The 23774-nt window shown below is 44.3% G+C and overlaps 1 protein-coding gene across 3 annotated transcripts; it reads left to right on the top strand.

Annotated features, from left to right (window-relative positions):
* Positions 1-7545: 7545 nt before the first annotated feature.
* Positions 7546-20463, top strand: LOC121627534 (sodium- and chloride-dependent GABA transporter 2-like). Of its 3 annotated transcripts, none has more exons than XM_041966482.1 (15): positions 7546-7653; positions 9232-9476; positions 9858-9992; positions 12060-12200; positions 12315-12405; positions 12533-12665; positions 13687-13821; positions 14427-14530; positions 15013-15137; positions 15932-16044; positions 16173-16310; positions 16415-16517; positions 17770-17870; positions 18757-18927; positions 19102-20463. In XM_041966482.1, exons 2-15 carry the CDS (start codon positions 9248-9250, stop codon positions 19255-19257), a joined length of 1875 nt encoding a protein of 624 aa, XP_041822416.1. In that variant the 5' UTR covers positions 7546-7653; positions 9232-9247; the 3' UTR covers positions 19258-20463. The 3 variants fall into 3 exon arrangements, with proteins under 3 accessions (XP_041822416.1, XP_041822417.1, XP_041822415.1); XM_041966483.1 differs by lacking the exon at positions 7546-7653 and adding an exon at positions 8063-8091; XM_041966481.1 differs by lacking the exon at positions 7546-7653 and adding an exon at positions 9024-9080.
* Positions 20464-23774: the final 3311 nt, after the last annotated feature.

The raw sequence follows: 23774 nt of genomic DNA, 5'->3' as shown, positions 1-23774 counted from the left end.
AGTTAGACAGTATAATGCATATCTGTCAGTCATCAGCTTAAATCATTTAAAATCTGTTGCAGTTCATATTCAGATTTGAACATTTTGCCCCCCTCTCTTATAATCTGTGTGTCATTGAGTTCACTCTTGCCTGAAGTTATGAAAAAAAAAAATGGAAAGGGAATTCAGACGTTTATTCACCTGTACTTCACCTCTCTCTGCTACTATGGTATGAGGTCATTTGTTACAGCATGTGTGTTTTATTTGTGGTCCCTATTTAGCTGCGTGGACTTTGTAGCGCCTGCCAAAGTCGACCACGGTTGTTTCCAGCCGTTTCTTGTGATCCGGCCGCAGTGCTGAGGCAGCTACTTGGATTTGGCAGACGCGTTTTTCTGTCATCACCGTGTGTTGAGCAATCTGCCTTGATAGGCTGCTGGCAGGAGAATAGAACCGAATAGCCAGTGATATGGGCCCAATAGCGCTGAACAGTCGCCAAGACCCTCATAAGTCCCCTGTATGTCGATGCACAAGGAAGAACTTCATGCTATGTTGTTGTCATGCACCATAGTTGTTCACTACTTAACTACAGCTGCCGGAGGTAGGGTGTAAATGTATGAGAAATTGTATTGTTCTGGGTCATCCTCCCATTGTGGAAAAAGTATGTGTTCACTTCATTGGAAATGTGTGTCAGATGCTATCTGCTGTAGCTAGTTTTCAGCAATGTGCTTGTGATTCAGTATTATCAGATGGATAATCTACATAATACTCATCTTTTTGCTGGTCTGCAGTATCTGGGCAGAATAACAGACAATCAAATCACTGAAAATATTCTCTGCCAGCAGTCAGCTGGATCTTGGATGTGTTGTCAGGATATTAGAAATCAGGAATCCAGAGTCTCCCAGTCCAACCACACCCAAGACAAAACCAAAAAAGTCTGTGATCATTTCAGGAACACTTTATATATTTACAGGACAGTATAATTTCATTGTATGAATCCAGTAGAATACTTGCTGGTATAGTGGAAGAAAACAGGACTTTGGGGATCAAAGGGGGAAACAACTGGGCACTTAGAGGAAAAGAGAAATGGAATATGCAAGTGTTTTTGGGCAAAATTGTTAAAACAACACTGATATATATTTTGCTAATTATCTTATAACATATCTCACAGTTACGATATGATACAAAAACTGAAGGGATACAATGAAGTCAAAACATAGATGGAGGTGGCACTGAAGAACATATTTAATATATGGGCTATGTTCGCAAAGTTACAACAGGGATACTCGACGACACAGAGATGTGACTTTGGAGAAGGAATAAATGCAAAATCCCTTCGTTTGAATTCATGTTTTTGGCCAAAGACAGACAAATGTAAGAATTTTGGCTCTAATAAATGTGGGAATCTGTCTTTAAAAACTCCAGACTCCACACTACGGTAGCTACAGCCATGATTTTAATCATCCCTCTTTTTAGCTGTTGCTCAGTTTCTCCCTGGAAATGCATCAACATTCTTTTCCCCGACCAGCCGAACGTGGTAGTTACTTCCAAATGTTCCTGTCCTCATGCAACACGTTTCCTTTCTCTGCCATGTTTTCCTGTTACCTCGCCAGTCAGAGAATCAAGGGGCCCCTCTGCAAATCCCCCGTGGAGCAGCGTGGCCCTCAGAGCCCCTTGACCGAGGTGTTTAACCTCTATTAAGTCTCTCGGCATCCAAGCGTACGTAACAGCTGCCTATGGAATGCAAAATCTTGCAATGAGAGCTGCCAAGTCAGCAAAGAGCACAATAATGAAATAATCAAATCAGGTTATAATGGAAGCGATGGCCTGTAATGATATAATTACCTTGCAGGTACCCCACAACGTTGTCATGTGCACAACCATGGGGATATGTGGGGTACTAGTCACTGAAAATTAATCATATTATTATTTTTGTGGACTTAGCGGCTTCCATCCAGTTAATTCATCAACTTGGCTTCAAAGTCAGATTCCTGCAGAGTTTCCTTCTTTAAGTCTCCACAGGGATGAAAAACAGGAGTCTTTCTGTTTGCTGTCAGTGGCGGACAAAGTGGGCCTTATTATCCAGGTGGAGGTTATGTTTTTGGTTCAGTTCGTTTGTCAGTAGGATTACAGACAAACTACAGGCCCAATTTTCAGGTAAGCTGGTGGTGGGGTGTAGCATGGGCCAATGAAGAACCCATTTATTGTAACACTGCCACAATTGTAAGCATGTTTTTTATTCTAAAGCTGTGGCTATGGAAACATAACTACACACGTCATGCAATAAACTCCACCCGAGATATTAAGGAAGAAAATTAAAACTTCACACTTCGAGGAAACAAGCAATAATATTAACTGTGAAGTCAACGTGTTTTTTTGTAACAGTTGTTTGACACCAAGCCGCCATGTTCACAATGTTATTTCAGTCTAAGCATTTGATATTTGTGCATATGTGCAGTGGTGATGGTTGGTTGTAGATTTGCATATCAAAGAAGAGTGAACCTTTGCCCTTTGCGAGTTCCCTTCTTGTTATTTGATATTTTGAGATAGCGGTATAAATGATTTACTGGTATCCTGTGTAATTTAATGTAAAAATATAATGCATAATATATCGTTGTTGCAGCGGTGTTAGCTTCCTGGTCGTAACACTGGCAGACAAAGACGTGAAACATGAAATAAACAATGCACATGTTGCTTATGGGTTGATGCTAATGTAAAGTGAAATGGGACTCCATTAGTCCGGCATCCCCACTTAGAAAAATCATTTAGCCCCTGACTTCGGCTCAGTGAGCAGGAATCTGGGTGTGTTTAGCTTGCCTAGACCTGCTGAGAGCCTGGTTCATCACAGGCAAACGCTGGATGTTAAAGCGAGAGGCAGGGTGTCCACTTTTCTGCAAAATGATCGAGACGCTCTTTATGAATCCATCTCATCGCGTCTTGCCTAGAAACACGTGGCGCTCAGATTGTTGGCCGGTGAAAGCAGTGCGAAGACGACTCAGGTTAGCGCAAAGAAATATTCACACACGCACGCACAAAGCATTTGAACCACTGCAAACTGACCAACCTCGCTGAGCACCACAGAATAGCGCTCACATACCAAGTGAAGCGCTTCATAATGTGGTGGTAAGGATTTGGGTATATCAAGATGACAAGAAGCAACGAATTAAGACAAAAAAACACAAGCAAAGCAAATGAGTATGAACTTAGGTGAGGATAAATTACCTTATATACCCAGTGAAGCCCCACAAATCTCTGAAAGGAGCACGAACATGTGACGGGACTACCCACTGCGGTTAAAAGACTCATGTAGGGAATTGCCCCTCAAAACATTCCCTTGAAATCTCCAGGAAAGATTATCAGCACCAAATATCTGGCCTACCACAAGCCACAGGGGAGCCCTGTACAGTGTGGACACAGGCCAGGGGTTCCACTTAAATGGCTCGTCTTGCACAGGGTATGTGTTTCACGCAGGCTGAAGAGGAAAGGGGTTAAGCCACAGGAATGTTTACCTATTTAGGACATGGGAAGTAGCGTATGGGCAGGAGGTAAAGGCTTGGAGGTCTGATGCTGACCACATCAGGACCTCCTCGTTTAAAAGGGTTGAAACGAGGCAAAAGACCACCACTGTGTTTGACCTGAAGGTTGAGACAGCAGCTTAATGGTTTAACTGCTCAAAAATGAGAATCATCCTCCGAAAATTAAATTGCATTCAATATTTGGATGTAATTCAGTATTAAAGTATGTGAACTGGTCTGATAGCTCACATACTTTTCTGGTCTGATAGTTGGCAGACTGTAATCAAATGGATGGCCCTGTGTTGTCAGCCACGCTGTTGAGGTGCTGCAGGGTAGCTGCACTGCGCCGACCCTGACCTCTGACCTCCCTCCAGGGGGTAAAAAAAGAAAATCTGTTGAGCAACACATGATAATTATTTCTCTCAACTGAAGTTGTTAAATCCTTTGTTTTGTCAAAGGTTGCAAAGGCTTTTACTGACTTGGCTTGCGCTCGTCGGCACCACATGTGGAGCAGGTGATGCTGGCGTTGTGTTCGAGGAATTGTTTGACAATTTAAGGAATATGCTCAAATGTGAAATATGCTGGAGCCAGAATGTGGTCAGCCTGTCTGAGCATAAAGCAGGGGAAGGATTAAATACTGCATGAACTTCAGGAAAGGGATATGTGGTAGGATACAAATAGATAGCTAGTGCCTTCTCTGTTATAGCCTAGTGTCCTTAATCCAGGCAGTGAATTCCTTATTAGACCTATCAAACCCCTATCTCAACAGTGTCATCGTGCACAATAATACCATCCTTTATGCTACGGCTTTTGTTACATTTTACCGATTCAAAGAACAGAAGCAAAGCAGCTCTTGTAGCACCAGAAGTGCCAGTGACCTGTTCTCTAAGCCTGCATCAGGAGTGTGTTTCTATAGCCTGTCACCTTAGACATATGGCTGGCACCCATGCTGGCTGACGAAAAATGAGCAGGCATCGTATCGCTATCGTATCTGCAGGCCCCGCATGAAGACATGCCGTTGTGAACCTGACACTTTTCCGCTTGTCAGATGATCTCTTTAACCGATCCCAAAATGTGCCGACATTAGCATCAGCTGGAGAAAAGAGGTAACTGTAATTTAAGGACGTCGGTACCAGCAATTCCTTTAATATGACAGAATTAAACACACGGCATGGCCTTGCTCGCCAACACAGGCGAGATCACTTTAAATTTCACTTTCAGGTTTTCATATGCCAATTTTAGCCCAGAAAATATACATTTACAACACTCACTCAAACTTTACAGTTGCATTTTTGTATTGTTCTGTGTGCTGCAGTTGCATGTAGTGTGAGTGCTCAGGTTGTGTTCATAGGATGAATTTAGAGCAGATATCGTAATCAAAGCTGAAGTTTTGCCGCTCCCTTCAACATGCTTCCTATTAAAAAGGGGCATAAACCTTGCGGTTATACAACAGGAGGCTGCAAGAGTTTCACAATGCCTACCACTGTATATCAGTGACCCACTGCCCTGGTCCTGGATGCCAGACACCAATAAAAACGGCCATAAAGCATGCAGAAATTGTGTACGGCTACGGCTGGTCTGAGTTTCACGCTGTGGCACCAAATTTACAGGGGCTACAGGTTTGTCAGCACAGAACAATGGCGACTGTATTGAAGGGCCCTTAATGCCGGGATTTATTTGGCCCCTGGGAAGCAAAGCAGAGTCTACATTTGGGGCGAGTACATGCAGGCTGTTTATGTGTGTGTGAGTGGAGTGCACACGCGTAGCTGGGGAATTTGTGTGTTGTGTGTGATTGCAAGATTTTTTACCACTTCCTGACTCTTGACCCTTGACTTTTTGTCTCCACTAATGAGGGAGAGAAAAGTTTATAATGGCATAAATTAAAAGTTTTAATGGTAATCTATGTCTATTCTAATTCATTTTTTGTCTGTATATGTATGTATTTTTTAAAAAAGTGATTTTCTTACCTACCTCAGGTCAGCTTGTATGTAAATTCATATGTGTAAATTGTGTAAATATGTGTAAATTCTATGTGTTTTGTGATATGTGAATTTCTGCTGCAACACTGCAATTTTCCCCAAGGGGATCAATAAAGCCCTCTATCTATTTGACACTTGAATGTTATCCAATCATAAACCTTTATCAGCACAACCATAAAGGGGCACAGTCAAAAGTGTTATAAACAGGATGAGATGTCTTACTTTCGCTCCATTTGAACATAATACATCAACATTAGGACACAAAAAATGTTATGAATCAAACTACACATTTAGGAGGGGTGATTCAGACATGTGGGCCAGAATATGTGGTTTTTCAAAAGCATCTTCATTTTTCTTTAATCTGTGTATTCGGTGCAGTCCAAATCGGAAGAAAAATCTCCCTTTGGAGGAACATCATTGGCAGCATCCCTCTCTCAGCTGTAATTACTGTGGAGCTGAAATGCAGAGTAACCAGGAGATACAGAATTCTGATGTACTGAACATGCTGTCTCAAACTGACTCCAGGAATAGCCAGTCTTTTTCTAGTAAAACCAGCTTCTCCTCATGAAGTCTGTCAGCAGATCATATCAGACCTGCCAGGGCAACAGAAAAAGCCCGATCTCACTCATGTTACATTTTTCCTATTTGTTTCTCCCGTTTGTGGCTCAGTTAAGAAGACGAACTGACTGGTGAATAAACAATGGAAACCTACTTAATCTTACTTTGAAAAAAAGAAAAAGTTACATAGATTTCAGATAAGATGCTAAAATTTCTGAATGGTATTGACAAAATTTCAAAGGAAAAATACTCAAAAGTAGTCAAAAGTAGTAGCCTGAGTATTGGATGCAAGTTGATTTGAAACAGACGAAACAAGTCAACCTGGGTGAAGTCATAGATCTTGGTCTTATTGTCTGAGGGTTCCGGTGTCATTTATTCAGTACACTAAAATCTAAGATTGTGCTCTTGAAGAGAGTTTGGAGGCACTTGGTTGCAAAATATATGTCATCTGCATAAAGGCAGATCTCAACCATCTCCGTTTTTGCATGTGATTTATACATCTCCTAATAGAAACTAATGCAATTTTTCTGAATGAAGTCCTTGGAGTGGAGTGTTAGCTGGAGCCTGGACTTTTTACTGTGGCTGTAAATGTTAGGCTGAAAGAGCGCAGGTTATGACACAGCCCATTAAATGTGCTGAGAGCTGCTTAAGGCTACAGAAATAATTAAGATGTCACAGTACTCAAAAATGAAGCTGAAGGCTATTGTTTCTCTCAAATCTCAGTATTGCCTACATAGACACAGAGCAAACAACCGTGACATGGAATGTGGTTAAACAATGTACTGTAGATGCGTATACCCCGCAAGGCCTCAGTGTAATCTATGAATCAGTTGCCATATGACACGTTGGTCAAATCAAGAATCTGTCAGCCAGCAACTGCAAAGTGGTCTGCAGGTTTTGACTACCAGGATCTGTGTTGGGCAAAAGACTACATCACTGTAAAAAGGTTAAAAGCTTGTTTTTTTTATTTAATATATACTAAAATTAAAGGGAAAGCATTTGATCTTGTGGTAATGATGACAGAGGTCTACCCTGTCCAACAGGGAATGCACAGCACTGGAGCAGCTGGCTAGTTGTTGCCATTGCTGAGCATTCACTTCACTTGACTTTTGTTTCACTCCTATGATCTTATTTATTTCTTTATCTCTGCATTTGTTTTCTATGTCTTGAAGTAGCTTCTGACTTATTGGGGGTGAAAAAAACACCCTTGTGCCAGATGTTTCTTGCACAGCTTCAGTGATCTGTGAAGCAATCGGTCAATAAGTGCTATCACACTTTGCACTTTGCACGGATACTGCCAGTAAAAACTTGCGCAGAGGGTGTTCATCACGCCCATTCCTAAACAATAACAATGGGATCTCATTAATTTCATCAACAGAAGAACGCTTTCGCTACTTCCGGCGTTGCAGCTCAGGTCGGGCCAGTTCAGAGCGATTTGGCCTCGTGCATGCTCTTTGATACCTCCCCCTAACTGCCATTCTCGCTGACCATCTTCAACCTGCTGCCACCGCTATAAAGTTGCACTGAGGTGCGCGCGCTGCACCGGCCAGCGGCTCTGGGACGAACCATTTGACCACCGGTACGCGGGGGTGGTCGCGGTCTAGAGGGCTACAGGAAACGCAGAGGTAGGCAACATATGTCGAATTCTCTGCAATTTATCCTTTCACGCGACAAACCTGGGGAAGATTAATGTAAAGCTTCCCGGTTCTCACTCGAGGCATCGGCTGTAGAGCATCGTGAGACTTTAAAGACGCCTGTGCTGTTGCGCTCAGCTTGCATAACGCTCTCGTGAAGCTGTTACATGTGTAGCCTACAGCTGAAAGGATAACGGAGCACTAGAATTAGCCCGTGTGGTGCTACAATGTCACTCTCCCCTTCTTTTGTTTTTATTATTATTATTTCATTGACGTGTCGGTGACAGTGGCATGTGGCGAGCGAAAGGTGGCTTGTGCTCGTGCTGTGAGTGTTATGTGTCACATGGCACAACGGGGCACAATGTTGAGGAAAAGGAAGAGTGGCACTGGGTTACGTCACGCTCACGGCAACAAAGCGAAGAAGTTAAGGTGCAACTGGACGCAAAAGTGTGGTACAAAGAGTCTTTCACTGTACATATACATACAATAATTAAAGTGCTGTATGCCACACACAACTACCTATTAGTTGTGGAAAACCCCATATTCATGAGGAAAAGTAGCCAGGAAACAACTTTGCTACACTTTGGTGACATTTAAACAATATAGCACAATCTTATCTAATGTTAAAACCAAAAAAACAGCGACTAAAACCTTTAAGTTATTCAAAAAGAATAATATGCCACATATAACACAAACTGGCATTGTTAAACGTAATTGTGTTTGTTTGGTTTTCAGTTTTTTTTTAATGTTTTCTGATGTCTATTGTCTTTGTATCATTGTCGATGAACATGTGTACAATAAAGGAAAAAAAGTTCAGCTGCAACCCCTGCTACATCAGCAAGAACAGCAACCCCCAACCCTTTTCTAATTACATATATGGATGGCATAAAAAGGCTATCGCAGACAGACAGATCACACCCTAACTCAAAAGCCATTCAATAATACCACATGATGAATAAAAGTGTGGAAAGATTATGATTATCAACTAGCTATCAGCTGAACAAAGAGGACAACAATACACAAATGTCTCTATATAAAGACATTCATTAAATATGGTGGAGATTTTGTTAAAATACCTTAAACTGGATATTGTTGCTATGTAAATATAGTTGTATATTCTCCTGGTTTAGGTCAGACTATCAATAAGTAAAAAGTGAAAGTCATTGGGAGTCTTTTTATATATAAACACACGCACACATATAAGTGTGTGCCGACGTGTGTGTGTTTGATGTTGAGCCTTTGCACATCAGAACAAAAATCTACGAATCCAGTCCTTGAGCGTGCTGCAAAGTACAGATAAAGGACACACACCCACAAGTCCGTCCTTGAGACACACATCACAGATAAGTGAGGCAGCCAAACCCACTGTTACAAAAAATACACCCGAACTCTTGCTGCTCAGTCCCAGCCGTGAAGATGTGAGCGAACCTTCTTTTGTGCTTTTTTTTTGCAAGTTTAGAGGGATTATGTTTGTTTACATGCTGCAGTTACTCTCTGTGGACGCACAGCGTCTTTAGTTTCTCCTCTCCCAACTTGCCTTTTCATTTCTTGCATTTTTCCTGTCATTAGGGGTGTGTGTGTGTCTATGCCGGAACCAGTGATGGCCGACAAAGTGCCGCCACAGCAAGGAGACCCGCTGCTGAACAAGTTCCACCAAGGGAGCCTCCCCAACGGGAAAGCCATCAAAGATGACGGCCTGCACGCCAGGGGCCAGTGGGCCAGCAAGGCTGAGTTCCTACTGGCTGTGGCGGGGCAGATCATTGGCCTGGGGAACGTCTGGAGGTTCCCTTACCTTTGCTACAAGAACGGAGGAGGTAAAGCATGTGGGACAGCAGGGGAGTGGGGATGAAGAGAGGAGTTATCAGCTAAAAAGTGTGAAAACTTTCTCTCTCTCTTGGCTCTCTATCATCTATCCTTTCCCTCTTTCTTTGTTCTGTTTCTCATTCTCTAAAATTGACAAGTTTTTGTTAGAGTTGTATTTATACACCCATGCTACAATAAGACAGAAGCTATCCTCCTGAAGATGGACAGATGAAGAAATTAGTCCATTAAAGTGATTTTTGCAATTTTGGCAGGTCAGGTTGGAGTTGAATTTAGATTTTAAAACTGGGGTAAAAGATATTTCAGGGTTAGATAATGGGCTGAATGGAGTCAGCGAAGCACCTCACAGTGATGCACCTCATGTGTGTGCCCAGGTGTGTTCTTTGTACCTTACCTGTTGTTCCTGGTGCTGTGCGGCATCCCCCTGTTCCTCCTGGAGACCTCACTGGGACAGTACACCAGCCTTGGAGGGGTCAGCGCCTGGAGAACCATCTGCCCGTTATTTGGAGGTACACTTATGTAATTATGTTATCAACAGACTATTTTAGGCTGCAGCTGATATTCAGTTTAGATAGACCTCTGACCCATAATGTCACTCCACTAACTGCCACGACCAATGAGCTAATGATCAAGCATGGTTTTATAAGATGGCAGCGGTTATCTGCTCTTTGATTTGAAACCTGGAAAATGTCATTGTTTTATTTCCCTTTCTTCTTCATGGTCTTTAAAATTATATGCAAGCTGCCACATGTATTTGTAAAGCAAGTGAATCAATAAGATTAAGTTCAAACACTGATAAGGTGTGACTCAGAGAAAACTGCAGTGTCATAATGGCTTTTAGTTTTTGTCCCGGCGCTTTAAACCAGCCGCTGTTTCCTTAACTGCCCACGTCAATACAAAACACATCTCAACCTCTGACTGCAATCAGAAGATATGCTCTGCTCGCTGCATGCACAGGGCAATAAAAACACTCGTTTTCCTGGTGTCCTGTTATCCAAAGAAAGGATCACAGTTGACACGGTTTCCACAGAGAATGTCGCGATCTTCTTGATGCTTTTTAAGAGAAATAAAACAGTGTGATCCTGCATGATCAGAACCCTTCAGGAATGGAAGCTGGTTGAGACATTTGCATGGTAGAAATGCACTGACAGACTCTTTAACTATACCTGCACAAAAGATTCCATCTGTTTACAGTTGTATATCAATCTGGATCAGTCCGTTCAGTAACACCATGGAGGACTTTGATCCACCTACCTGCCCAGCCCTGTTTATTTATAGGTGCTGCACAATGTATAATTATTGGGTCAATGAAATGAATTTGAACAGCAGCAGTCAATAGCCGTGCTGCCTTGTGGTGGAACAACACACACAGTAGATAGTGTAAATTTGTGTTGACGGGCTGAGCTGGGATTGGTCCTTTTTAGTCTGCATTGTGTTACCACATAAGGGATGGACTTACCTGCTGGAGGGTTAGGGTTATCACATGATCCTCGTCAGCAGATGAAGTTTGTGCAATTGTGGGCGTTCACGTTTCTGTTTTTTTCGGAGCACTTAAAGAACTTCTTGTTTTTGTTGGTTTAAAAACAGATGTCAAAAGTTCATTCTTGACTTTGAAAACAGCAGAAACCGTCTCACCGCAGGGTCCATGCAGTCGCTGTGAAAATCTGGTGAACAGCTTCTAAATGGGCATTGTGCTGAGACTGTTTTCTTAAATTTGGACTGAAAGACCTTCTTCAAGAACAGCCCGGGCCAAAGGGCTTGCAGTTCAGGAGGCTCAAAGAGGAATGTAACAAAAATTTTGTCAAAGTCAAAGCTTGTGTAAACCAGGCCTTGGCATTTTCAAGCGCAGGTGCAGGTAAGCTCAGTAGCGCGCTTGCTGGACCACCTGGAAACACAATGTAAAGAGAATATGTGTGTGCTCCAGATTGCTGTTCATACCCTGCTCAGTGACAAATGGTTACGAGCGTGCCATGTGCTGCTCTGCCCCTTGGTCCATATGGCCTGCAGACACACACACACACACACACACACACACACACACACACACATGCACAAGCTCACAGGGTTACCAGCATTTATTTGACGGCTAGTCATGTGAAAGCCATGTGTTTTGCACGGGGGACAGACTCTACTGTAGCAGAGAATACGCAGCACTTCCTCTGGCAAATGTGTCAGTATACATCCAAACTTAGACAAACAAATGCCGGCTGGTTTGCACTTTTAATATGCCATCATCCGACAAAGGCCTGGATTTCATTAGAGGATGCCACAAACAGCTATTTGTCTCCAGCCCACACTTTCTAACCCACTCGAGGCATCATAAGACCATCATTCATTCGTAATGAAGATGTACTAGATGTGGGCCGCGTGTCGAGTGTCTCAATAAATGGATGCTTTCATTTGAAACTCAAGTGACTTGCAATAGAATGTGTGCATGAGCGCTTTGAGGCTCATTTATTTGTGTCACCGCGACTCTCCACTTCTTTATATAGTTCTGTTTATCAGATAGGATGCGTGCTTGTGTAATCCATCACACCCTTTGTCTGTCTAGCTGCAGCTTCTTATTGTCTGTGCAGGTCTCGGCTATGCCAGCCAGGTGATGATCCTGCACGGCTGTGTGTACTACATCGTCATCCTGGCCTGGGCTCTCTTCTACCTGTCGCACAGCTTCCAGGCGGAGCTTCCCTGGTCGCACTGTAACAACACGTGGAACACCGGTCAGTAAAGACGCTGAATTTGACGCTTCTGTCATTGCAATGCGAGGCTGCTGCGGGGCTTTTTAAGGGGTCTATTGGTGTATTGTTTGTGTGTGCGTGTGTGTTCTGCTGTAGAGACATGTGTCCTGTTTGAGCACCACAACCAGACAGCCAGTGGGAGCAGCCGGCCTGAGAATGCCACCTCCCCTGTCATGGAGTTCTGGGAGTGAGTGGAGCTTCCTTGTTGCTTTTTTTGTTCATTTATTTTTTTGCATCATGCATTAACAGCAACGTGTGTGTGTGTGTGTGTGTGTGTGTGTGTGTGTGTGTGTTTGCATGTATGCATGGTCTAGGCGGGAGGTGCTTCGCGTTACCAGCAGTTTAGACGAGCTGGGTCCAATCAGCTGGAAGCTGGCTTTGTGTCTTGGCATCATCTGGCTCATCTGCTACTTCTGTGTCTGGAAGGGAGTCAAGTCCACCGGAAAGGTGAGCATCATCAAAACACATCAGCATCATCACGCTGGGGACGTCCCAGCCTTTAGGTTGTCTATTTTGCTTTGTAAGTTAATAGATTTGTATCTCATGTGAACATGTGACCAACATAGAGTAGCAGGAGCGAGAACGTTTAGCAGCAGTTGGTGTGAAGCAGGTGCAGATACTGCGTGAGCGGTCGGGAACAGATGCGCGCCGATGTGGTAAGAATAACAGGAAGTTAGTCATTGTGGGCTTATCAGCATGATCAGCTGTCGCAGCAGCAGCAGTGGCACTGACACACAGCTTTACGAGGTCATTAAAGTGAAACCCTTTCCTTCTAGAGTCATAACTAGGTCAAACCTCAACACACAGACTTGATACACATACTGTTCGATTCAGCGTGCCTTGTGTTTTCTGAGCGTATCGTCTCCTATGCACTCAGTCTGACCCCAGGGCTTTTCAGCAGAGCAGATGCTTGCTTATTTTTGACCCCAGGACCTCTGCCCTCTTGATAAAACCTGGATCTAAAAGCGGCATTTGTGTGTTCCTACTTGGGTTGACACTACGTCTTTGTTTCAGATGCAGTTTTCACACTCAGGACAGCAGCTCTTCCCCAGTTGTTCCTGGGCATTCAGAAAAATACTACAAATTAAGCTGCTAAGTTGTGAAAAAAAGGTTTTACCATCAGTTAATTAGTTTCTCTTTTTGAATGACCAAAAGATGGAAATACACTCGGATGGCACAAAGTCTTTTTGTCTTTGTCTGAGTGGCGACAAAGTTAGAAACAGGACATAAATCTTCCTCTTTCACGTGGCTAGCAAATGAAATAAGGGGCTGGGCACTGAAGTCGTTTTGCAGGACTTGTTTGTTGTGTTACTGCCACCTTCTTTCAACAGGTTTTAAGACTTTAACTTTCCAGGGTTGCCTCTTTTAGTATTTCCGTTCCGTTTGAGGACATCGCACATGTGTCCCCTCTGTTTTCTCCGTCTCCATGCCGTCCTGACCACATCCCCGCACGCTGTGTACATTCTAGGTGGTGTACCTGACAGCCATCTTCCCATATGTCATGCTGTTTGTGCTGCTGGTGCGCGGTGCCACCCTGCCTGGAGCGACCCAGGGCATCATCTACTACCTCAAACCAAACCACACCCGCCTGGCAGACCCACAGGTGCAAACACACACACACACATGCTTTGGAAGCATTTAGATTATTCAACATTCAAACTCTCTATTGGAGAAATTCTTCCAGTCATTCTTTCAGGTGGTATAGCAGCTCCTATAGGCCCAACCTGTCAGGTGAGAAGGTGTATTGTCAGACCTGCAGGACAGCAGGCAGGACTGCATCGTGAATATTTTTTTATTTTTTTGCTCCGAGATTACAGATAAAAACACGTTGCTGCTTGACGTTCTGTGACAAGCTGTTGGACGAAGTTGAAAGTTGCTTACTGACACATGTTTGCAAGCTCCTCGCCGGCCCGCCAGCGATTTGTTCACTTCGAGTGGGAATTTCACAGTGCGATGTTACTGCCATTAGCTTTTGGTCCAAAATAAAGCTTATCTGAGGATGTTTAAAACTATATCTGCAACTTCTCCGTTTGGTTTGCATGCACTGATCGCAGTTCTTCATGAGATGATGGAAATGGGTGGAATGAGTCTTTTCTGTCGCAAATGAGTCAAAAACGTGTCAGTAACAGGAAAATCTATCAAATTCTTCTTCATTCTGCTTACGTCCATTACATGTTATCCCCTCTCTCTGTCCCTCTCTTTCTGTAGGTATGGATGGATGCAGGTACACAGATATTTTTCTCATATGGGATCTGTCTGGGAAGTCTCACAGCCCTCGGCAGTTACAACAAATACAACAATAACTGCTATAAGTGAGACACTTCGTCACGCACGCAACACGCAACAGCCACACAGCGTCGCCTCACACTCCACTTCAGACACACCGTTATTCACTGAAATGCAAGATGTAAGCTCCCACTGGTCAGATGGCTTCCAGAAGGAATGGCTGGAATGGACAGAGAAAACACACTGATACAGCCACACCTCAAAGAAAAGCCCTCGCTGCCATGTTTCCCACACTGGAGGACTCCCCCCACACACACACACCACCCACCCACACACACACACACACAGCTTCACAATACAAGGCCAAAGACCAAGATCAAGACCTCACTGGTTTCTGTTTCAATGCCAGTTTTGCTAAAGACATTTTGACTTTTGTATCACATTGAATTGTTTCTCCTAATTCTGCATGGATTTCTTCAAGTTGTGTGTTGCTGTAATGTTAAAATTAATCGCATTGTGTCTCTGTGTGTGTGTGTGTGTGTGTGTGTGTGTGTCTGTGGTCTTCCAGGGACTCCTTCCTCCTGTGCCTCCTGAACAGCGGCACCAGTTTCCTGGCAGGTTTTGCCATCTTCTCTGTGCTGGGCTTCATGGCCGAGGAGCAGGGCGTGGACATAGCCACCGTGGCCCAGTCAGGTGAACCAGGGTGGGAGGAGGAAACAGGATTTTCCTTAGCAGAGAGGACGTGAATGGCTAATAAATTAATCCACTGTAGTATTCCATGCTGACCCTTACGGGAACAGAGAGAATCCAAAAAGGAGGAAGCTATCATATTCGCTTCATCAAATCGTCCAAATTTATGCTGACAAATGAAAATGAACTCCATTTTCCTCTTTGTGCCCATTTTACCATAAACAAAACTAGGCACAACCAACAGTAGCCAGATCCCAAAGGTCGCGGCACCTAATTTGTGAGGATAAGCCAATGAATTTCCCTGTGCCGATTATCAGGCGCTTAAAAGAAAAGTCTGATGATTTTCTTATTGTCAGAAAATTAAGAGACCAAACCCAACAATGATTTAATCGTACCAACAAGTATCATCTGTGTCGCCCGACCTTGAAACGGCTCATTCCTCTGTGCCATCAAGCTCGATTTTTGTCCCGAAACTATTAATCTTTGTTAGTCCGTGAATGCACCATTTACTCCTGTTTGAGTGATGTTTGCTTTAAGTTACGGTGCCCAGCTGCTTTAGGAAAGTGATCTCAAATGTGATTCAATAAAAGTGACCCGTTTTAAACCCTCAGTAGGAATAAATGTGCTTGGAGCTCCGCGTCACAGAATTGGAAAGCATTTAGAGATGACAATGCGTAGATTGGAGAAGCTGAATCAGAATAAAATCAACACAGTTCTTCATATCATGCATTTTATGTTTGGAAAACATATATTTATTTTGTTAATCATATTTTTCCTGTGGTGGCATGTCCTCTCAGGGCCTGGCCTTGCCTTCATTGCTTACCCGAGAGCTGTAGCCATGATGCCTGTCCCCCAGCTGTGGGCTGTCTGCTTCTTCCTCATGATCATCATGCTGGGGCTGGACACACAGGTAGACACACACACACACACACACACACACACGTTGACGTTGATGAATTACATTTCGTGGCACCGATGTAGCATCGTGTAAAACTGACGTCAGCACGCGGCTGACCCCGTCTCCCCTCTGTCACCCAGTTCGTGAGTCTGGAGGCCCTGATGACGTCGATCACTGACCTGTACCCTCATCTGATCAGACGAGGCCACCGCCGAGAGCTGCTGCTGCTGCTGGTCTGCATCGTCTGCTTCCTGGTAGGACTGGTCATGGTCACGCCGGTAAGTGGATGGATGTGTGTGTGCGAGGTGATCCTATACCCTATTTGCTGCTGGAGTAATGTAATTTTTTTGTCTTTTGTGTGCCCCCCCCCCCCCCGATGCAGGGTGGTCTGTATGTGTTCCAGATCTATGACCATTTCTCCTGCAGTGGAGCCAGCCTGCTGCTTCTCTCCATCTTCCAGTCTCTGGCCATCGGTTGGATTTACGGTAAAAATCCCTCTCCTCTGCTCACCTCTCCTTTTTCCTTTTCTTTCTTTTGTTCCCTTTCCTCTCTTCTCCTTGAAAGTGAAAGTAATTCCTAAAATCTGATAAACACACCGTCAAATGGTCCACTTTCTCCCCTCCTCCTGCATTCCAGTTAGAGTCAGTAGACAGCATATTAACATGGCCGCAGCGACCCACTCTTGTAAGGAGACTGGCTCCTAGCCAGGCCCCTGTCTGTCTCCTTCGGGCCCTAAATCAGCCTCCGGGCCCCGTCGCCTCTCAGTCTCAGTCTGGCGGACCCCGGGAGCCCCTATCCCAGCCAGACCTGGGGCTCGAGAGCATTCACAAAAACATTGTTTGTTTAAGTGTGTGATAGGTGGAATGTGCCTGATTGTACATCAGGACAATACATCCAGTGCTCTGCCGGTTCAGACAATTTTCTTTGTACCTGCCAAAGAATTAAGACCCAGAAAAGTTGCAAAAAAAAGTATGGGGCCATCACAGGTGATAACAAAGCCAAATAGATTAACAGAGTGTGCGTTAGTGTGTGTGTGGGTGAATACGAATACCAAGGAAGCCTGCTTTTATGGCTCTCCCAGCAGTAGGTGAGCGGAGCAGCGGAGTTGAGGAGAGGACTCCAGTGCACCTTTCCCCCCTTTTATGACTGTGGGATTCTAGTTTTTTAAGCACTCTAACATCCATTGGCACTCTTCTGCCGCTTGTTATGTGGTCCTGAAGGAATTCCACTCCACAAGTTCTGTTGTTTTAGAAAAGGGGCGCCTCTATTTACTGAGTGACCCATCAAAATGTAAAAAACCCTGCTCACAACGGCCCAAAGGCTATAATGAAATCCTTACATCCAAAACTGTCTTTCATAGCCACTTCCTCTTTTTCTTCTTCCTGCTAAATAACATCTGAAATATAATTATTGTTTTATATATTTCCATTTCCAATGATATGTTTAGGTTCTGTGTTGCTGTGAGCACATCAAGTTTTACAAAGCAATGGGCGATTGTGTAAATTTGTGCGTCTCACTTCATTTGATTTCGATAACTGCGACAAGGAAATGTCGGATTACGTGAATATTTTGTTTTTCAAGAGCTGTTCCGAGTTCCTTCCTCTATAGTGGTGAATACTGGCTAAAATTCCAACCAAAGTCAGCCACCGCCACCAAAAGCAACAAGTGAGCCATAAACCAGATCATGCCGTCCAATCAAAACACAGCTACTCATGGTGAAGTTGTTGTTGCCAACAGGAGCCGAGCGCTTCAGTGCCAATATCAGGGATATGACCGGCCACAAACCCCTGCCTGCCTTCAAGCTGTGCTGGAAATACTTGACCCCAGCTGTGTGCACTGTGAGTGACCCCACCCTGCTGACCTGCTGTTTAGTCTCTGCTCGCTGTGAAATAGTATACACATAAAAGCATGTTTGGGATATCATACAAATTCCTCCTCGTGCCTGTCAAGCAGTCCACCTCCCATGACATATGTGGCCTTTCCATGTGTCAAAATGCTTCTGTTTGACCCCCCAATAACCGCATTTATGTATCGCAAACATGCAAAATGTGCAACATGTTAGATTTTCACTGCCTTGAAGTTCATGTCAGCATGAATATTTTAGCAGTTTTATCATAGTATAAAATATAGAAACATGCATGCTGTGCTAAATAAAATATGTAATGTGATATATATAATCATATATGTACTTTTTTTTTACATGTAGCTTTCTTTAAAGGAAAGTAGTTCAACATTTTGGGATGCACAGTTATTACAGAAGATTTATATTACTCTCAACAACGGCTAGCCTGACTGTGGCTAGCCTCCAAACCGGAATCGCGCCAGACTATTTCTTGGATGGGACCAGTTGCCAGGCAACCAGGTTTTTACACGTCAGTTTTTCCTGAGGATAAACAAACAAGACGTTAACATGTTAATGACTGAGCCTTAGAGGTGTTGGCAGGTGGATTCTGTTACCTTTGGACAGAGCAGGCTAGCTGTTTCTTCCTTTTTTTCCCAGTCTTTGAGCCATGCTAAGCTAATTGGCTGCCGGCTTCTGCCACATATTTACCACACAGACATCAGAGCGGTGTGGATGTTCTCCAAAGGAAAGCGATTAGGATATTTCTCAAAATGTTCAACTATTCCTTGATGTGCCGTCTTAGCCCAGATTGTTGCCATCTTTGTATTGATTCAGATTCTTTTTGGACCGACTGACCCATCCCTTCTCGGTGTCTCCTACAGGCTACCTTTTTGTTCTCCCTGGTGAACTGGTCTCCGCTGAGCCTGGGAAAAGGCCTGGTAGCGCCGGCCTGGGCCACCATGCTGGGCTGGATCCTTACTCTTTCCTCCGTCTCCCTGCTTCCCATCTGGGCCATCTATGCTGTGGCCACCACCCCCGGAACCCTGTCACAGGTTACACGAGAGCTTTCTTTAATCTTTCTTTAATGAAGCTGAAAAAAAAATGAAACAGAAGCAAGATTTTAAAACTAAGCACATAATTAAAGACTTGTTCAGAGCGATAAAGATATTATGTTAAAACAGCTTGTTTTTTTTGCCCCCCCCCCCCCCCCCCCCCCCCCCACGCAGCGCTTCCAATATCTGTGCAGCCCTGCCAAAAACTCATCAAAGGGCATCCACCACTTCCCCACCAACAGCCCAGCGCTCCCCTACAGCTTACCTCTGCCCCTAACTGAGAAGCCAAAGGAGCAAATCGCAGATAACGTCCAGGATCAGTTGACATGATCCTGGTCAGTGGCGGACGCAACATTGGATGCTGGTCAGCCAATCAGCTGTGGCGTCGGGGAGGGTCGAGGTTTATGCTGCTGAGTCCCGATTGAGGGCCTGGATCTTCTTTAGTCCACGTTTCTAGACTAAATGTGACATAACTGACTGCAGAGGCCTGTTTCAGCTCAAAAGATCCTTCAAAGATCCATTGTTGAATGGAACATTCAGGTGATCCTCATCAAATGGGACACAGCTAACTTTACCTTTCAGGCCTGCCCCACCTCCTGTTACTGGCTGCCAGAGTTAGTTCTCCTCAAACAGTACGCACTCCACAATCTTGACAACTTTATCTGCTTAAAATCCAAAAACTTCTCTGTTATTTACAAGTTAAATCACTGTAATTGTGGACCATAACAGCCGTTATAGACATCCAGATAAATAACAATGCTACTGTTCATTTTTTAGACTGCATTACAGAGTAACTTGCCACTTAACTCTCTGTGAGAGATCAATGCTGGTGTTAGTACGTTTGCTCAGCTTTGACTCTCCACTGAATATTTCCGGTGTCATCTGAAGTGACTCTGTGAGTCAGATGTGTTTTATACAGTGATTTGTATGTGTGTGATTGCCATATCATGGAGTTCAAATGGTTCATAACATGCCTTACAGTCAGACCCAAGTGCTAATGCAGGAGTTGCGTTAGCCAAATGCAGCTTTTTCCTGCCAGTATATGGTTATATGGTTACACTTTGAAATGTGCAGCAACTGTTTTCATGCATTATACATTTATTTTTAAAAAGTGGGCAGGAGGGTTGTTTGTACTTTTTGTTTAGTTGCTGTTAGTTGCTGTCTCAAATGCACTCGTTTAAAGTTTAGTTGTTAGCACGTCTTTGCACTGTACCAAAAATCACTTATGAAGCTATATTCTATTCTGAAAATGTTAAATTTAAAAATGTCAAAGTAGATTTTTATATCAGAAAATATCTGCAAATAACATGCCACTCCAAGGTGATTCTCTTTGTACGGGACATTACAGCGCTTTTAACTGTAATGTCAGTGGTAACTTGCAGTCAGTCTGACCTCGATGCACTACGCAGTGTAGGGATGTTTATGTTTTTCGGAAAAAATGAAGTATGTGAATGTGATAGAGGACCCCTTTACCGTCTCATGTCATAAAGGTGTCCTCTATCAAAATGAAGAGTGCAATGTTTGATCAAAATAAAAGACAACGAGAAGTTTTCATCTTTCTCTAGTTTCAATAATTGCCCCATGTTCATAAAAATAACTTCAGTTCATGCTCCTTTTCATGCATCACTTAGAGTACCGCCACGACAGACTTTTAAAATGTCTGACAACAGGGTGTTTTGAATAATTCACTTTGCTTTAGCTTTTTTCAACACCCTCTCAGTGTCTCAGTGGATTCAGGTTGTGGTATCACCATGAACTTACTGTACTTTAAGTCTAGTACAGAATGTACTCTTCACTTGAAAAACGTGTCAATCTGGGGTGAGGAATATTTCTCGGGCGTTTTTTCTATGTGTCATTTTCTTTTAAAAATGTTTATATATATATATATATATATATATATATATATATATATATATATATATATATATATATACATAGATACATAGTGGATAAAAGAGTTTGTGTTGTCATTTCATCGGAAAAAAAAAGAAGTTGAGTGAGTGTGTGTGTACGCAGGTACATGTGTTTGTGTTCCCCAGAACAGAGTACACCTGTGGTGGATGCTAGCTGTCACCCAGGAGATGTTGTGTCTTCCCAAGACTCCATGGTAACAGATGCTAAGAGCACACCTGGCTCCTGCAAAGAGAGAGAGGACAGGAGGAAAGAGACGAGAGATGAAGGAAGAAGGAGTTGGGAGTGAAAACACACACCATCAGCCATTCAAGCATCACAAGAACAAGCGCTGTGATTGCCTTCATCTGAAGCTTTTTCATCCTGATGGGAATTACTGGTTTAATATCCATGAAGGGATAGAAGAGAAGGACAGAGGGAGAGATGGAGCAAGAGGAGTGTGTGTGTGTGTGTGTGTGTGTGTGTGTGTGTGTGTGTGTGTGTGTGTGTGTGTGTGTGTGTGTGTGTGTGTGTGTGTGTGTGTGTGTGTGTGTGTGTGTGTGTGTGTGTGTGTGTGCAGAGGATGAGAGGGAGTCATGGAGACTGAAGAGAGAAGGAGAGTTGCAGTGCTTGGCGGGGGGGGGGATTCTGACACCACCACTTACATATAGCCTGGCGGTTATGTAAAAGGCTCGGCTTGTCAATTAACCGTATTGGATTCCCTCCGCTCCCAGCCACCGTAGGAAGTGGGCTGGTCCCACACACGTGGCTCGGCACGCGGGTTCACACAAACAACTTGTTTTGGTGACGCTCGATACTGTATGCAGCCTGCTTTGCACGTGTGATTCGGGTTACTGTGTAATTGTGTGTGTGTGGATAATGGGGGTGGTTTCTGTCCATATGGTTGCTTTGGCATACATCGCAGTTTCAGATGATAGGGATTAAAAATGATCCAATGGGCTGAGTGTATGAGATTCAAAGGGGAGAGAGGAAGAGGGAGGGAGAGGAGGACGTTGTAGGGGCATGAGCTAAAGCATGCATGTGTGTGCGTGTGTGTCCTTTCAGTATAGCACTGAAAGATGGCGTGGAAAGTTGCCTGATTTTTGCTCGGGCTCGGTGCCACTGGTTTGCAGCTGCGATACATTTCACCAGATGCATGAACAGCCCTTCTTGTGTGCATAAACTCCACATATTTAGTTCATATGTCTGATTAATGTCAGGAACCCTGGTCGAGGAATAGCAGAAAAACACATCAGGTCGACTTTTGAAGATGGACACACTAACGCGTAAGCGCCTCAGGTCTGTCTTGACAACACCCTCCCTGATCAAACATCCTCCCTCACACACGCAGCTCTGGTCCGCCCCGTCTTTACGGGCGTCTGTTTTACTGCAGGTAATACACTTGACAGTTTGGTGTAAAGGAGAAGCAGGCGGCAGCGGGGGGTGGCGGCTGGAGACGAGACTCGAGGACAGAGAGAAAAAGATGCGGGTGGTGGGGGTGGGAGGTGCATTGCATAACAGTTGGGTGATGTGGCCATGAAGTTCAGCTCGATACTGGATCCGCTCTGCAGGGAAGTTGTGGAAGATGAGGGCACAATATTTTTAGGTTCAACACTGGGCAGCAGGGCCGTAGAAGAGCTTTTGGAAATAATGAGCCCACCAATGCAACCCGACCCCCCCCCCCCCCCCCCCCCCCCCCCCGCCTTTGACACCAGATTTTGACACCAGAGGTAGACGTATTGAGTCTAAACCTGCAGCAAGTGTTGAGGAGCTCCTTGTTTTTCTTTTTTAAAATGCTTCATGTGTGGATTGTACCACAGTGGGATTTGACAGGGGCGGCGAGGCTTACGGTGGCAGCACACCGCGTTCCGTTTTTTTGGCCGCGCTTCCGGTGTCCGCCCCCACACTCTGACGCCCACTCCCTGGCTGCATCCCTGCATGCGCCGGGCCATACTACCCACACCGCTCAGTCACGTAGAAGGGGCTTTGGATTAGCGCGCCGCTTTTAGGAGAGCCGACGTGGGCTCTCTGCCTTTTTTTGAAGCGAACTGGACTGAAACGCAATGTCTGTTCTCAAGTTTTGTGTGTGTGTGTGTGGCGGGGGTTTGTCCACAAAGAGAGGCCTCCCTCTTGGCATGCAGACACACAGAAACCCCCTCTGTGGTGTGCAAAGGTAATAGCTGTTAGGTGACTCAGCAAATGAGCACTGTCTTGGAACTTTTAAGACTCTTAAGCCACTCTCTCGCTGGCTGCCCTCTTAGAGCGTGTTTGTGTGTGTGTGTGTGTTTGTGTGTGTGTTAGACACAGTGACTTCAGCTCCAGTGAGGTATGCATGGCTAAATCCCTCTCAGCGCACAACTATGACATCCCATTGGCACCAGCACACACACTTCCCTAAAGGTACAATAAATAATCAAGACAGCTCCCGGGGAAGTTCCAGGTCCAGTCACACACCTCAGACACACTCACTTCTTCACTCCTCTCATGCCCAAGTGCAACAGCACAGCACCGACTGCATTCCTCCATCTCCTGCTCTCACACACACACAAACACACACACACACCATTAAATGTCTCACACAGGAACGGTGAACTCCCAGACCTCTTATTCGGGAATGGCCATAAATTATCTATTCCTCCTCCAGTTTGCTGAAACTCTCCAGTCAACCCCTGTTAGACGTTTAGCCTTCAATTATTAAAGGAGTCAAAGTGGTGGAAGTGTAAAAATAACAAGCCGGTGTTTGATGGGGACGTTTTGGAGGCGAGAGAAACAGTGTTGGTCCTGGCTGTTGAGGAATTTGTTTTGCTGATGTTTTAGTGATGCGGACACCATGAAATTGATGTAAACATAAGAAGGGGTGATTGTCGCTCATGATTTTATGGGTTATTCATCACCAGAAGTGACTTCAGACCTCTTGGATCTCTCTCCCTGCCTCTCAATATGATTCATAAGGATTC

The sequence above is a fragment of the Chelmon rostratus genome, chromosome 24 (genome assembly GCF_017976325.1).
Source record: "Chelmon rostratus isolate fCheRos1 chromosome 24, fCheRos1.pri, whole genome shotgun sequence".
In the NCBI taxonomy this organism is placed as follows: Eukaryota; Metazoa; Chordata; class Actinopteri; order Chaetodontiformes; family Chaetodontidae; genus Chelmon; species Chelmon rostratus.
This window is presented reverse-complemented; position numbering and strand designations above follow the sequence as displayed.

Coding starts and splice junctions, on each gene's coding strand:
- LOC121627534 (XM_041966481.1), top strand. Junction 12,666..13,686: donor GAGTCAAGTCCACCGGAAAG/GTGAGCATCATC, acceptor TGTACATTCTAG/GTGGTGTACCTGACAGCCAT. Junction 16,518..17,769: donor GGCCATCGGTTGGATTTACG/GTAAAAATCCCT, acceptor TGTTGCCAACAG/GAGCCGAGCGCTTCAGTGCC.